General features: G+C 36.9%; 1 protein-coding gene across 2 annotated transcripts in view; it reads right to left on the bottom strand.

The window, feature by feature from the left end:
* Positions 1 to 17361, bottom strand: part of LOC140598421 (uncharacterized) — a 107016-nt gene that overhangs the window by 53460 nt on the left and 36195 nt on the right. The window contains exons 4-5 of one of the 2 annotated variants that reach the window (XM_072754957.1): positions 7542 to 7629; positions 2256 to 5284 (exon numbers count right to left, since the gene is read on the bottom strand). In XM_072754957.1, coding sequence (XP_072611058.1) covers positions 5109 to 5284; positions 7542 to 7629 — 264 coding nt within the window. In that variant the 3' untranslated portion in view covers positions 2256 to 5108. Of the gene's footprint in view, positions 1 to 2255; positions 5285 to 7541; positions 7630 to 17361 lie in introns of those variants that run through there. The other variant, XM_072754958.1, reaches the window with a different exon arrangement.

The raw sequence follows: 17361 nt of genomic DNA, 5'->3' as shown, positions 1-17361 counted from the left end.
GCTAGATCATGTGATAATTCTATTTTTTCAGGAACCTCCATACTATACCATATTTCAATTCCATCATCACTGCACTTGGCTCCCTTTTTTAAAAATGATTTTATTTATTTATTCATGAGAGACACACAGAGAGAGGCAGAGACACAGGCAGAAGGAGAAGCAGGTTCCCTGTGGGAGCCCAATGTGGGACCCAATCTTGGAACTCCAGGATCACGCCCTGAGCCAAAGGCAGACACCCAACCGCTGAGCCACCCAGGCTTCCCATGAACAGGGTTTCCAATCTTTCTTCATCCTCAGCAGCACTTACTACTTTTGGGGTTGTTTGTTTGTTTTTTTAATTTGTGTATCTTCTTTGGGGAAATGTCCATTCAAGTCTTATATTCATTTTTAAATCAGGTTATCTGTTTTTTTTGTCGTAGAGTTTAGGAGTTCTTTACATATTCTCAGTATTAACTCTTCATCAGATATATGGTTTGAAAATACTTTCTCCCATTCCACAGGCTGCCTTTCAATCTGCTGATTGTTCCTTTTGCTGTGCAGTAGCTTTTCAATTTGATGTAGTCTGCTTTTGCTTTTGTCACCTGTGCTTTTAGTGTTGCGGCTAAGAAATCATTGCCAAAACCCATGTTATAAAGCTTTTCTGCTATGATTGCTTCTAGGAGTTTTATAGTTTTAGGTCTTAGGTTTAGGTATCTCACAAGTTTTCATACATAATTTTTTCATTGCCATTCAGTCAAATTACTTTCTAGTTTCAATTGTGATTCCTTCTCTGCACCATAAGTAATTTCAAAGTTAATTTCTTAATTGCAAAACAATTGAGTATATTCTAACTGAATCTCATCAAAAAAGTATGAGTTTCACTAATGTCCCCTTCCATCATTTAGCACGAGCTAGATTTAATTTTGACCTCCTTAACTTTGTAATGGTGCCAAAACTGCTGTTCAGAATCTTTGCTTTTCAGTTGCCTTTTAAGGAATCGGTAAATCTCCCTAGTAGAATCTCTACATAGTATTTTACTTCTTCACTGCTATTTTATTTTTTTTTTATTTTTATTGGTGTTCAATTTACCAACATACAGAGAAACACCCAGTGCTCATCCTGTCAAGGTGGAGGGGAATGGGTGACGGGCACTGAGGCGGACACTTCACTGCTATTTTAGTTCTCTGATGCCTATAAGCTGCTATTATTTTTAAGATTTTGTTCAGATAACCTAGTTTTTTCCCGTGGGTAGGTTGATCCAAATGAATTGTTCTGCCATTTCCAGAAGTAGAAGGTTTTTAGATGAAATAGATAGATGATAGGTAGATAGATGAGAAAGAAAGAAAGAAAGAAAGAAAGAAAGAAAGAAAGAAAGAAAGAAAGCAGGCCTAATACATAGTTTACATTGCATGGTTCTTCAAAGATTATGTGAATCTTCTCTCCTGCATTTTGGCAGTAAAATCTGCTATCCTCATGAATGATGTGGGTATACATGGAGGAAGGTAGTATAGATTGACAAAAGGATGAAATTTTACATTTGGGTTGTTGTGGTGCAGAGCATATAGAAACAGCAGAGGCCCTGAGAACTTGCAGAAATCTTGGGGAGTGCTTTGGACATTCTCAAGGAAGGCTTTTATTTTGTTTTTTATTTATGATAGTCACACACAGAGAGAGAGAGAGAGAGAGAGAGAGAGAGGCAGAGACACAAGCAGAGGGAGAAGCAGGCTCCATGCACCGGGAGCCCGACGTGGGATTCGATCCCGGGTCTCCAGGATCGCTCCCTGGGCCAAAGGCAGGCACTAAACCGCTGCGCCACCCAGGGATCCCAAGGAAGGCTTTTAAAAATGTTTCTTTAATTGAAGTATAATTAAATAGAGTTTTTATGTTAGTTTCAGGTGTACAATATAATGATCCAGTTCTATACATTACTCAGAGCTTATCACAGTAAGTGTTCTCAAGGCAGGCAGTCTTTCTTAAGTACTGAAGGCAACAGGGACCTCTGGATGGCAATGGGTTCAAATACAAAGAATTATGCAAATATCACACTACTTACTTCCTCACCTGTTCTTTATCCATGTATTTTTTTTATTCTTTTGTTTAGAGTTTGTAGTGATTGTAATCTGTATTGCAAGCGCAAGCACAAGAGCAAGGCAAAGCTAGAGGTAACAGGAAGCTGAGCAGATGCCAACTAGATTAATGAAAAAGCAAGGAGGATGTTGCTAAGTCTCTTTCTGTCAGTTTCAATAAGCCAACTTATTTTAGCATTTAATAAAGTCTTTTTATAGTTTGGAAAACACTTTATTATTAAATTTTCTGTGGGAAAGGTAACTTTATTATTGCTGCTCTCATACATCCTAGTGCTAAGTTCCTTTCTCTCGTAGAAACATCTGTATTACTCAATTTTTATACTCTTATTATAGCAGAACAGGCTACACACTATAGCAGTGCACTGTAGGAGAAGTGACGACTATCAGATTCCTTTAAAATTGTCTGGACTGGACAGAAAACATTATAATAGGCTTAAATTGTTTCAACACTTCTACCGGAAGAGTCAGACTGTCAGAAATAATATGTGGTTTGACCAGAGAAACAAAAAATTGGCAGACTTATACTTGAAAAAAAGAATAAGACTTTCACAAAACTGAATAAGCCATACATTAGAACATATTCAGAAGATGCCAATACAAATGCACTTACTCTTCCTTTCCCACACAGAAAATAATCTGTTAATATATTTATCACTATAATAAAGTTACTCTGTTAACATGATGCCTATTGCTAAAGACTTAATTATTTATTCACTATGCTCCAGGAAATACATGTTCTATGAGATGTTGATAGAATTCTCAAAAAAAAAGTATTTTCTATCCTAATCAGTTTAGGTAACAATACATAGTACATCTGCCTCCTGGAAACTCACAAAGTACATATTAAATGCTCTTGGAATTCCTACAGCGAAGAAACATGCTTAATTCAGCCTTTAACAAAGTTATTTTGGCCACTAAATCATGAAACTCTTCCAACATCTTACTGAATTGTTCAGCGGAATGTTTTTTGGGAAATGGTAATGTAATATCAGGAAATAATTAATTTCCAAACTGGAAATGATTAAGAAGATAAGAGACCCAGCATTATTTTTCCAGGAGTTTTGGGTCTGACATAAATTCAAGGTGTACTTGAATGTCCCCCTCCCTTATGCCATTTTATCTCCCACAACAGTTTATTAGTTTGTTTGTTTTTTTAAGATTTTGTTTTTAAGTAATCTCTATATCTAACAGGGGGCTCAAACTCACAACCCCTGAGATCAAGTCACATGCTTTATTGACTAAGCCAGCCAGGTGCCCCCATTAAAATTCAGTAAACCAGAGGGTGAATGGTATATGGATCTCAGAAGTCACAGATGCTGATTTTGCCACTAATAATTGTGAGACCTTATCAGTAACTGATAAGTTCTATAAGAAGAGTTAATATAGGATGATGTGATTGTATTTAGATTACTACTTTTATTGAATGGGAAGGACTAAGGAGAGACTGAAGTGGTGACATTTAAACTGAAATTTGAATTATAGGCAGACAGATCTTTGGGATGAGATCTCAGGAGACAGGTTAGTGAGGGGTCTTAAAGTGGCTGAGTACAATGGGTGGTGATTCGAGGTTAAGATAAAAGATCACTTGGAGAAGGTAGGTAGAAACCAGATCAAGTATGGCTTTGTGAACCATGCTATTTGGGTTTTATTTCAAGTATAATGAAAAGCCACTAGAATATTCCAAACATGGAAGCAACAGGATCTACCCAATTTATATTACAGAATAGTTGTAAAGATTAAATGAAGTGTTATATATGAATCAGACCACACTTAGACCAGGTATTTGAGGAGAATTTTTTAAAGAAACTTTGCCATAAGTAGGTCTTAGGAAACAAACCAGAAATAGTTCAGTACCCATGAGCTACTAAAAGAGGGAAACCATTACAGTCTAAACCTGATGGGAGTAGCTATCCAAGCTCAGAGAAAGTAATTTTGTGGAGAATGCCAACTGAAATTCAGGGAAATTGATACAGAAAACCTGCAGCCCTGTGAAGGGAAGGAGGCACAACGTCACTCTCCTCTGTCCCACATTGGCTGAACCCAACCAGGAGGCAAAGAAATCCATTGATGAAGAACTGCACAGAGAATAATAGGAAGAATGGAGAATGGAGCCAGAGTTGCAGCAGAAAGGAACAAGCACACTTCACTCTTTTGCCTCTCAGCATCCATGCTCATTCTTTGCCTAGGTGAAAAATTTGTGTTCCCAATCAGCTACCACATCATCACAGTTTGGTCATATCACCACTTGCAATCTAAAATGGTAGTCACTAGTAGTGTTCTTCATAAAAGGAGTGGGAGGAGACATGGGGAAAAGAAGCACTTGTCATAAGACAAAGCTGCTATGATCTCTGCTTCGGTAGCTGGATAGTAGGCTTAAGTTGTCACTATAGTGACTTTCTTCCAATTCTCATTCCATATTTTCCTTGTTCTCTCAAAGCATATTAGTTGAATAGTTTCTCAACCTGGTTGCCTGAGTCAAATCTTTAGTCTTGTAGGAGATGAGTCCTTTGATGGCCCTATCTTTATTGTGTTACCAGGGTTTTTTATTGCCAAGAGTCATGGAGTAATAGAGTCCTAAGTAGCTAAGAGCCCCACTTGTGTTCCACACAGCAGTAACTCATTTCCCCTGGGTAATCAAGATCATTGTCCCACCCAGTACAATAACCTCTTCTCTGTCTATTGCTTCGTTAGCCTAAAACTGCCACTGGGCAGTTTCTGTTTCTAATGCAATGGAACTCTTAATGAATTCTCCAATGGATGGATTCCATACTCTAGTACCATAAATTCCATACTCCAGTAATATACATTTACTGAGACCAAATTTGCATGGATAGGAAAAAAAAAGTTCCCCATATACATATTTGGTATAAAAGTTGGAAAGTCCATTCTCACTTCCAGCCCTTGGACTCTGCATAAGTGGTTTACAGTACTAGGGTAGATGGTTCCTTATATTGGCACTGTCCTTGTAGGATTTATCTCCTGATGGTGCCAGAAGTGAGCCTTCAAATGCCATTCCATGGCTCCAGGATACTGACCTGAATATCATGATTTGGTTTCATATTGAGAGTTCAGCAATGCCTCTGCTATAGGCAGATTGCACCCACAGTGATAGGGTAGATGAATTAGGCTTGATGAGAGTGTACCATGTTGGAGAGTCCATGCACAGCCTCCATTGCAGGCCCACTTGATATGCCTCCACTGACCAATCATGTGAATGGCTAGGAGAAAAGGTTGACATTCTTAGGAGGAATAATCTTAGCCATTTGATTATTGAAAGCTTTTCTTCACTATTGGGATACCCTCTAATGGGCATCTACATGGAACACACCTATCTTTCCACCTTGTGCCCATCCTGGGAGGCCTACCTACATACCTCTCCCCCAGACCTTGCCATCAATCTTCCTATTTTTCCTTTCCAAAGCCTTAACTGCTGGCTTATACAGTTTATGTAAGTTAATTCTTCAGACTATCCTTCTACTTTAAGTGGATAACCAGATGACTGTCCAAAATTCTGCCCACTGAGAAAATTTTCTCTCATCATTGTCTTTCAGTGCTGCCCCTAAGTGAGGCTGTAATACATTACAGCTATCCATTTCTGTTTAATGCCCACATGCTATTCATTCATAAGCCAGGCCCATTCTTTTTCCTCTTCCATCAGTTGGTCATAGAGAATTCCCTCATGAGACTATAGGTGTAGTCTGTGGAAAATGCAAGAAAGCAGTAAGAGCAGTTGCCATGGGACTCAGCCACTTGTTCATGTGATTTAATTTTGTCTTTTGATTCTCCTAGGCCCAGTCTCATTTATACCATTTTCATTTTATACTGGAATGGTGTGACATGTCTAAATCTATGGTGTAAACAATTATATAACACCCAGTTCATAATTAGCAGTTTGGGTCATATATTACTCATATTCAAAGGTTGAATGTTCAGTTTTTGCCAGGCCAAACCGCAAGCTAAAAGGTGGTTTTCAAGTGGATAATAGCTGTCAGAAAGTTTCCAAACACCTAATGGCCTACACTGTGAGCTTTCCAGAAGCTCTGTATGGTATCTCTGAAACAAATGATTAACACCATTGGATCTAATAGGCCATTAGCGTAAGCAGCATAGACTTGCCAAAGAGCTTTTAGCCTTTTTTGCATTTCTAGCTCCAAAAGCCTCACAGGTCTTCCAACAAATGGTAGAACCAGTATCCCCATAGTTATATATACAGCTTCCTGGACCCAAAGAAACTCACAAAATGCTATGCTCATTCTTTGTGGTGGGCCATGCAAGATGCAGAAACTTATTTCTCAATTTAGAAGGGAGATACCCAATATACCTAAGATGTCTGGATACATAGAAACTTCACTTAGTGGGGATCCCTGGGTGGCGCAGCGGTTTGGCGCCTGCCTTTGGCCCAGGGCACGATCCTGAAGACCCAGGATCGAATCCCACGTCGGGCTCCCGGTGCATGGAGCCTGCTTCTCCCTCTGCCTGTGTCTCTGCCTCTCTCTCTCTCTCTCTCTCTCTCTGTGACTATCATAAATAAATAAAAATTAAAAAAAAAAAAAAAGAAACTTCACTTAGTGACAAATCCTTGAAATCTCTTACCCTCTGGAACATGCGTATTTTAGGAAGTCATGGTAGGTACTTGATAGTTCCTGCTCACTAGGTCCATTAGTATAATTTCACTAAAGCAATGCAGTAGCGTAATGGGCTTTAGAATATCAAGATGATGAAATTCCTTCTGAACCACATTATAACAGAGATGAAGTGAGTTGACATAGATAGAAGGCAGATCAGTATTCTGCTATCCGTAACACTTGAAAGCAAATTGCATCTTGTTATTTAGCTGATAGAGATGTCAAAAAAACATTTACTTGATGAATAGCTATATACCAGGATGGGGGCTATGTTTATTTGGTGTTTTGGTGAAGATACCGCATCCAGAATTGCAACAACAACTGGCATTACCATATTGTTATGTCTGTGAAAATCTACAGTCATTGATAAGTAGTAACAAACAAATAAACAAATTTTAATGAATTTCTCCCACCACTAAATGGATTCATTAGCAAAAGAATGAAAAGGTCATTTCCTCAAATAGAAATAATACCTGGCCTCTCTTTTCTAAATGCTGGGTTCTCTTGACCAGGGAAGTGTTAATAGTTTGTGGCTTTCAGGGCTACAATGGGAATAAAGTAAATTGTCCCATTTGTGGATGGTGGGGGATGTTGGGATTTGAGGTCAGAGGGAGATCTAGTCTTACACCAGGAGAGACCTGGATTCCTTGAATTTAAAAGGATGAATAGGAAACAGTTTCCTTAAGAAGCAGAGTTCAATGCCCTATCCAGGGCAGCACCCTTGAAATTGCCAGACTTCTGAATGGAGTGGCAGCGTGGATCTGAGACAAAACCACTAAGTACCTTTACATCACACAGTGAAGGTGCTGATGGCCAAGCTTGGCACAGAAGAGCCAGTGAAGTTACCCACCTGAAAATAAATGTTCATAGAGCTTGCACATTAGCATCTCAGTGGTGAGTAGGGTAGACCCAAACCAGAAGCCAGTTCTTACACGATCCTGAGAGATAAGAAAGAAGAATCCATGAAAAATTATTGGATTTGGATGTCCCATTATCCAGGCAGCTGAGACAGATAACATTTATTTTGTAAGATTCTTAAAGGTACTTTTGTTCTAGTGTGTATATTTATAAAGAACATTGAAGCCGTGATGTAAAAGTACAAGGAAAGCAGAAGCCTAACTGTATTCTAACAATGAAGCAAGCCTGTTGAGGCTAATGCAGAAATGAGCTTCTACCAAAGGACTACACTTCATTTTCCTCTATGTAAGTCTGTCACTCTTGCTTTCATGCTCTGTTCTCGGAAATGTTTTTATAATAGTCTTAACAGTCATGTCAACATATCAACCTTTAAATATTGTTATAAAGGCACCACTGTTGAAAGACTATTCAATGGAGAAGTTGCTGCCCTGCTTCTTACATCCTTCCGATAGAAAGTCAGCAAAATTTTACTTTAACAAAAAATAAAACTCGAATTTTTCTTTCATGTAACGTTTTCACGAGGAATAATTTTCAAAATCACTCTTGCTTTGAGAATGGTGCTGCTCACTCTATCAATTCTTAATTCAATGCAGACTTCTCAACAAACAGGAGTAATTTGCCTAAGGTCTGTGGCTTTCTATATTATTCTAGTATGAGACAAAGAAAGCATTCTCTGCTTGCCTTTCCCAGTTGCATAATGGCTGAAAAAACTATGAAGAAAATTTTCTTCAGCTTGAAGTTGGAAGCTATGTTTCCCTGGATTTTTGAAACACCTAAGCATTACATATTTTTGGCAAAGTCAATGGTTTTTCTCTAGTTAGCAAAACAAATGGCACGTTATTTATTTATTTATTTACTTATTTACTTATTTACTTATTTACTTACTTATCTTTATTTTTAAATTTGAGCATAGTTGACACACAATATTATGTTAGTTTTAGGTGTACAATTTAGTAATTTGACAAGTTATATGTTATACTGTACTCACCACAAGTATAACTACCACATATCACGTTACATCCCTATTATTGCTGACTATACTCCTTATGCTCTGCTTTTTAGTCCCATGACTTATTCATGCCATAACTGAAGGCCTGTGTCTCCGTCTCCCCTTCACCCATTTTGCCCAACACACCTCCCCCCATCCCTCTGGCAACCATTTGTTTGTTCTCTGTATTTATAGGTTTGATTCTGCTTTTTGTTTATTCCATTTTTTTAGATTCCATATATGAGTGCAATCATATGGTATTTGTCTGACTTATTTTACTCAGCATAATACCCTCTAATGTTTCCATGTTGTCTCAAATGGCACAATTTTGTCCTTTTGGGGGCTGTGTAATATTCCATTATGTATATTTACCACATTCCCCTTAACCATTCATCCACTGATAAACACTTAGGTTGCTTCCATGTCTTGGCTATTGTAAGAAATGATGCAATAAACATAGGGACACATTTATCTTTTCAAATCAGTGTTTTCATTTTGCCTTGGTGAATACTCAAAAATGGAATTATTGGATCATATGGTATTTCTATTTTTAACGTTTTGAGTAAACTTCATACTGTTTTCTACATTGGCTGTACCAATTTAAATTCCTATCAACAGTGCACAAGGTTTCCTTTTGCTCCACATGCTTTCTAACACTTGTTTCTTGTCTTCTGGATTTTAGCCATTCTAACAGGTATAAGCAGATAGCTAGCTCACTGTGGTCTTGATTTGATTTTTGTGATGATTAGTGGTGTTAAACATCTTTTCATGTGTCTCTTGGCCATCTATATGTCTTCTTTAGAAAATATATATTCAGAGCCTCTGATCCGAATATTTTTCAAACAGTTTTTTTTAAACAGATTGTTTGGTCTTACTGGTGTTGAATTGTATGAGTTCTTTATATATTTTGGTTATTAACCCTTATTGGATATATCATTCGCTAAAATCTTCCATTCAGTAGGTTGTCTTTTAATTTGTTGATGGTCTCCTTTGCTATACAAAGGCTTTTTATTTTTATTTTTTTTCAAAGATTTTATTTACTTATTCATAAGAGACACACAGAGAGAGAGAGAGAGGCAGAGACACAAGGCAGAGGGAGAAGCAGGCTCCATGCTGAGAGCCCAACATGGGATTCGATTCCGGGTCTCCAGGATCACACCCTGGGCTGAAGGCAGCGCTAAACTGTTGAGCCTCCCTGGCTGCCCAAGGCTTTTTATTTTGATGTAATCCCAATAGTTCATTTTTTGCTTTTGCTTCCCTTTCCTTAGGAGACATACCTAGAAAAATGTTGCTATGGCTGATGTCAGAGAAATCACTGCCTGTGCTCTCTTCCAGGGTTTTAATGGCTTCCAGACTCACATTTAGGCCTTTGATCAATTTTGGTTTGTTCCTGTCTGTGGTGTTAGAAAGTAGTCCAGGTTCGTTCTTTTACAGGTAGCTGTTCAGTGTTCCTAGCACCATTTATTTTTTTTTAATTTTTATTTATTTATGATAGTCACAGAGAGAGAGAGAGAGAGGCAGAGACATAGGCAGAGGGAGAAGCAGGCTCCATGCACCGGGAGCCTGATGTGGGATTCGATCCCGGGTCTCCAGGATCGCGCCCTGGGCCAAAGGCAAGCGCCAAACCACTGCGCCACCCAGGGATCCCCCTAGCACCATTTATTGAAAAGACTAACACTATCCCATTGTATATTCTTGCCTCCTTTGTCATAGACTAGTTGACCATATAAATGTGAAGTTTCTAGCTTATTCCATTGATATATGTGTCTATTTTTGTGCAAGTACCATGCAGTTTTGATTACTACAGCTTCATAATATGTCTTGAAATCTGGAATTCTGTTATCTTCAGCTTTGTTCTTTCTCAGGATTGCTTTGGTCATTTGGGGTCTTTTGTGGTTCCATACAAATATCAGTATAATTTTTTCTTATTTTACAAAAAATGTTGGTATTTTCATAGAGATTGTATCGAATCTGTAGACAGCTTTGGATAATACAGACATTCTGACATTGTTAATTATTCTAATCCATGAGCATGGAATATCTTTCCATTTGTTTGTGTCATCTTCAATCTCTTTCATCAGTGCTTTATGGTTTCCAAAGCACAGTTCTTTTCCCTCTTTCATTAAGTTTATTCCTAGGGATTTTATTCTTTTGATGCAATTGTAAATGGTGTAAATTTTTAAAATTTCTCTTTCTACAACTTTATGGTTAGTGTATAGAAATGCTACTGATTTCTGGGTATTAATTTTGTATCCTGCCACTTTACTGAATTTATTACGTCTAATAGTCTAATAGTTTTTTGGTGGAATCATCAGGATTTTCCATGTAGAGTATCATGTCACCTGTGATTGGTGACAGTTTATCAATTTGGATGCCTCTTATTCATTTTTCTTGTCTGACTGCTATGAGTAGGACTTCTACTACTACGTTGGATAAAAGTAGTAAGAATGGGCATCTTTATCTTGTTCTGACTCTAAAGGAAAAGTTCTCAGTTTTTCACCATGGAGGATGATGTTTCATATGTGACCTTTACTGTGTTGAGACACGTCCCCTATAACCCCATGTTGTTGAGATTTTTTATCATAAACACTGAATTTTGCCAAATGCTTTTTCTGTATCTATTGAGATAATCACAATTTTTATCATTTGTTTTGTTGATGTGGTACATGACCTTGCTTGATTTGTGAATAATTGAATCATTCTTGCATCCTAGGAATAAATCCCACTTGACTTTGGTAAATGATCCTTTATAATGTATTGTTGTATGAAGTTTGCTAATATTTTGTTGAGAACTTTTGTATCTATATTCATCAGAGATAATGGTCTATAATTTTCTTTTTTTGTGGTGTCTTTGTCTGCTTTTGGTATCAGGGTAATGCTGGCCTTATAGAATGTACTTAGAGGTTTTCCTTCCCCTTAAAGTTTTTTGAACAGTTTGAGAAAAATAGGTATTAACTACCTTTTTTTTTAAGAGGGAGAGAGAGAAAGCAGGGGGGGGAGGGGCAGAGGAAGAAGGAAAGAGAGAATCTTAAGCAAGTTCCATGTTGGAGCATCCTAGAGCATGGAGCCTGATATGACTCAATCTCATGAACCTAAATCATGACCTGAGCCAAAATCAAGAGTCAGATCCTTAACCAACTGATCCATCCAGGTACCTCAACTCTTCTTTAAATGACTTGTGAATCCCTCTGGTCCTGGACTTTAATTTTTTGGTAGTTTTTTAAATTACCAGTTCAATTTGGTTATTTATAATAGGCCTACTCAGATTATCTATTTCTCCCTCATTTGGTTTTGGAAGATTGCATGTTTCATGAATTTGCCCATTTCTTCCAGGTTGCCTGGTTTGTTGGCATATTACTTTTCACTGTACTCTCTTATAATCCTTTGTATTTTTGTGGTATCAGTTGTTAATTCTCTCTCATTTCTGATTTTACTTATTTGGTTCTTATCTCTACTTTTTTCTTGATGAATCTGGCTAAGGATTTGTCAATTTTGATTCACTTTTCAAAGACTCAGCTCTTGGTTTCATTGATTTTTTTTCCTTTTTCTCTTATTCTTCTTTTAATATCTATGTCATTTATTTCTGCTCAGATCTTTATTCCTTTTATCTACTCACCCTGTGCTTTCTTCTTATTTTGCTAGTTCCTTCAAGCATAAAGTTAGACTGTTTATTTGAATTTTTTGCTTTTTGAGATAGGCCTGAATTGCTATATACTTCCCTCTTAGAATTGCTTTCACCATGTCCCAGAGATTTTATACCATTGTGTTTTCATTTGTCTCTATGTATTTTTTTTATTTCATCTTTGATTGCTTAATTGACCGATTGGTTGTTTATTATCATGTTGTTTAATCTCCATGTGTATGTGGAGTTTTTTTCCAGTTTGTGTGTGTGTGTGTGTGTGTGTGTGTGTGTGTGTGATATTTCTAGTTTCATACCATTGTGGTTGAAAAGATGCATGATATGATTCCAATCTTCTTAAATTTATTAAGGCTTGTTTTATGGCCTAATATGTCATCTGTTCTGGAGAATATCCTATGTGTACTTGAATGTGTATTCTGTTGTTTTTGGATGGAATGTTCTATATATATTTGTTATGTCCATCTGGTCCAATGTGTCATTCAAAGACATTGTTTCCTTATTGATTTTCTATCTGAATGATCTACCCATTGATGTAAGTGGAGTGTCAAAGTCCCCTATTATTGTTGTAGTACCATCAAGTTTCTCTCTTTATGTCCACTAATATTTGCTTTATGTATTTAAATGCTGTAGTGTTGGGTGAGTAAATATTTACAATTGTTATATCTTCTTGTTGGATCAGTTCCTTTACCATTACGTAATACCCTTCTTTGTCTCTTGCTACATTCTTTGTTTTAAAGTCTATTTTGTCTGATTTAAGTATTGCTCTCCTGGCTTCTTTGTTACTCCCATTTTCTTAGTGAATGTTTTCCCATTCTTTCACTTTCAATCCATATGTGTCTTTAAGTCTGAGATGAGTCTCTTAAGGCAGCCTATAGATGGATTTTTTTTTAATTCATTCTGCCATTCTATGTTTTTTGACTGGACCATTTAGGCCATTTACATTTAATGTAATAATTGATAGCTATGTATTTATTGCCATTTTAAAAATTTGTTTTCTGGTTGTTTTTATAGTTCTTTGCTCCTTCTCTTGCTCTCTTTCTTTGTTATTGATGAGTATTTATAGCATTTTGTTTGGCTTCATTTCTTTTTATTTTTTGTAAATCTATCATAGATTTTGGGTTTGTGATTGCCATGAGGAATATATAACATCCTACATAAATACCAGTACATATTAATTTGATCATTTAAGTTCAAACACATCCTTAAGAAAAAAGAAAAGAAAAAAATAAAAAGAAAAAATCTTTTTCATCTTTTCTCCCATTTCTTCCTTTTTCCCCCTTTCTCCACATTTTTGTATATATTGCCATATTTTACATCTTTTAATTCATATTTTTCTTATGTCTAATTATGGCCATATCTCTTCTACTTAAACATTTCCCTTTAACATTTCTTGTAAGGCTGATTTGGTGATGATAGACTCCTTTATCTTTTGTTTATCTGGGAAACTCTTATCTCTCCTTCAAATCTATATAATAACTTTGAAGTGGCACCTTATTTAACTCAATAAATGTTAATACTGGAAATCCTTTTACCTGTCCACATTCTTGTCTTAGAAGTTGAAGTGTTAGAAATACCTAGAGAATTTTTCTTGTTCTAGACCAATGAACACTTAGCACAAACATATTAAAAAATACAGAACTGTCCAAAAAACAATTCTATAAAAAGTGTTTTTAAAATCATAGTGCAAGATATTCATGAGAATCCAAGAACATTTAAGTCATGGCCACAAACTACTCGAGTAAGAGCCATGCCTTCCACAAACATCTGAAAACCTGGCATCAACGTCATTACATGGCACATGCTGGGAGATTCAGAGGTTTAAGGAAAAATGAGAGACTGGAAATGCCAAAATAGCCTCTGTAAACACAGTTTCTTTAATTTACTCCCATTTGTTTTCACTTTTCCACTTGTGGCCTAATAATGATGTAATAGAATCTGAATACATCATTCATCAAAATGACAGGTGAAGGTTTTTCCAAGGTTTGTGATTTTCAAAAATTAAAAAAATTAAGCTCTTAGAATATTATACTCTGGTGGCTTCTGTAGATCATAAATGTTCAAAACACCTAGAAATAGTGTTTTCTAGGATGTTTTCCAAAAATGCAAGAGGTTTAGTCCTTGATACCTATTAAAGGAGTTTGCCTTTTAATACATTTACAGCTTTTTCAAGCAATAATATATAGGCTTGTCATCTGGGGCACCAATGCATTACAGCTGCACATAAGCAGGTCTATGCGTTATTTCTCCCAGGATCCAAAGTCAGTGTTGGAAAAGTTTTTTTCTTCCTTTCAGCCAAAATTTGAAGGACATAATATCCCTTAAATGTTATAAAAGAAAAACTACCACCCAAAACAGCACAATGTAAATCATCAGTAGAGGAGTTTTTAGATCAACTACCAATAAGGGAACTGAGTGAATAGGTAAAATATGACCCATTAGGGCTCTTCTATGATTTTTTAAAATTATAAATCATCCTAAATGAACTTATATTAGTGAAATGTATTAGAATCAGCATCTGATGCATTATCACCCCTGGCTTATTAGCCAAAAAATGAGATCCTCAAAGTTTACTTTGGTGCTAACAATATAAAATGTACCTTTGGTAGGTGGATACAGGCTACTTCCTTCTTTTAAATATTTATCTTCTTTGTAAGTACTCTTGTTGGTAAGTAGAGTATGTTGCAGGTTTTTAAACAGTGTCTTTACAAAGGAAAAAGACTTTAGTGATGATGGTAGTAGTTGATTAGTGTTTTAGGGAGTTTTCTGTTTTCTCACCATGAATAGTAATGTTGATTCAAGTTGATGTAAGACCCACAAATAACCCCAAGTTAGCAAATATTTTCTGATTTAAATGAAATAATACAAATTTTATTTTTTCTGAATGGGTGACGTAATTCTCTGAAATTAAAAAAAAAAAAAAGCAGACACAAAATTTCAGTTTCTCAGTGTCAGCACAACCATACCCTGACATCCGCCTGCAATCCCTGATCTCCTCCCCCCAAAAGCGATTGTATAAACCAGCTGTTACTGCATTGAGGAATGCTAACTTACTCTAATTCTCCATCTCTGGCCACATCACTCTTGTTAAGTGTCTCATTCCTGTTGATAAATAAGTAAGAAATGTAATCAAACTCAACAGTATGTCTCTCTGGTGGGGGAAGGGAGAGGAAGAATAGAGGGTGTGCTTCTTCCTACCAGTCTGTAGCCAATCTGAAAAGTGTCAATTGGTTGGTGACTTGGTTGGATTGTTTGGTTTACTATAAAAGACTTACTAAAAGGAAACTAAAATATTTTTCCAAAGTCAAATAATATTATGGATTGGAGAAGCCTGGTCTGGGTAGGCTATCGACTTCAATAAGAATGGCATGCCTTTGAGAAAGAGCCCTAACTTTTCAGAATCATGTCTGTGTGGTTCTAAGAACAGACATATGACCCATGCTACTTTCAGTATTGCCAAAACAAGTCTAAATTAAATCAAAACATGTCCACTTACTGTGTTCTTCCAATCTAATATAAGCATTTTAATCAAGCCAATAGCAGAAAGAAGTACAAGTGTAACCAAAAACAGTACTTGAACAACTTCATGGAACAAGTGGTATGAGAAGATCTAGGAAAATAATTCAGATTAAAAGCTTACCTTCTTTCTCTTCCCAAATTCAGTAACATGGCCATAGATCAATACCAAAGCTTGTAAATTCAGAGAGAGAAAATAGAAAAGTAAACAACAGTGGGCCAAAGATGAGAGGTAGAAGGAGTGATAGTAATTGAGATGGTTGATATAGGAAGTAGCAACCCCAGGGCACAGAGAAAGAAATGTGATACTCCTGCAGAAGATTAAAAGGGCCCAGAATTTGAAGCATTAGGTATTTTTGGCAGTGGGATCAAGATGTGAGACTGAATCCAACTGAGTAGTTGAAAGCCTATATGGAAGAAACAGATACTTTCCTCTACTCATTCTCCTTACCACCGATGCAACCATTGTGTAGACCAGAGATAGTTCCTGAAGGCACGCAATCAGAAAAGCTCCAGATTTGGAAACATTGGCTCGAATGTGTATGGAGAAACTTGAGGCTGAAAATGAGATTAAGTAAAGGCTGTATAGCGAACTATAGGACATCATTGCCTTCTCCCCTACTACCACCTAAGAAACTGAAGGACTGCTCTCCCGAGAAATTAATTGGCCATAAAGAGAAGAGCTGGAGACACAGATCCTGAGGAAGGTCCCAAAGAAAACAGCTCAACCTTAAGCCAAACTACAGTGATAACATCCATTAGAAAACAAGCCCAACCCAGAGACCGAGAGTGTTCAATTAGGGAGGCAGGGAAGGTGTTGATTAAGAGCTCAGACTCTAGAGACAACTATCTAAATTCATTCATGCCTCTGTTTGGCCTTGAGCCAATATTTCATGTTTATTCATGCATGAAATGGTGATAATAATGGTTTCTTCTTTGTGGCTTCTTCTATTGTTGGGATCTGTATTAGTTTTCTAGGGCTGCCATAACAAAGTACCACACTTTGGATGGCTTAAACACCAGAAATTTATTGTCTCTAGGTTCTGGAGGCTAGAAGTCCAAAATCAAGTGATCAGCAGGATTGATTCCCTCTGAGGCCTCTCTTCTTGGCTTGTAGATGGCTCCCTTCAGTCTGTATCTTTACATGATCTTCCTTCTGTATGCCCCCAGGAAGTAGAAGTGACCTTGGGTATAGCAGCTCTCCCCAGCAACTGTCAGCACTCAAAGAGGGGCCCAACTGAGAACAACTGCCAACATTTCCAGCAGCAGGGGATTGAGCACTTCTCTTCCAAAGGGGGCATGTGGAGGGTGGGAGGGGGATTCTGGTAGCATAGTGCTTCATTCACTACAGATTTCTAGCCTTCTTTTGTCTCTTCATTCATGTAAAACATATAATTTATCATCTCTGTAGTTTGATTATTATGCATTTTGTTATCTCATTGTCTTACTTTCTCAGGTTTGGAGAATTAATTCTCTAACTATGGAATGTTTTTATTCTATGTGTATCATTTCCTCATGTGATTTATAAATTTTTCTTATAAACTAATCTTCATCAGTTCACCTCAGAAAGGCCTGAAGAGATATTTTACAGTATCTACTGTTTATCTCTAT

Source organism: Vulpes vulpes, chromosome 4, assembly GCF_048418805.1.
Source record: "Vulpes vulpes isolate BD-2025 chromosome 4, VulVul3, whole genome shotgun sequence".
NCBI lineage: Eukaryota > Metazoa > Chordata > Mammalia > Carnivora > Canidae > Vulpes > Vulpes vulpes.
This window is presented reverse-complemented; position numbering and strand designations above follow the sequence as displayed.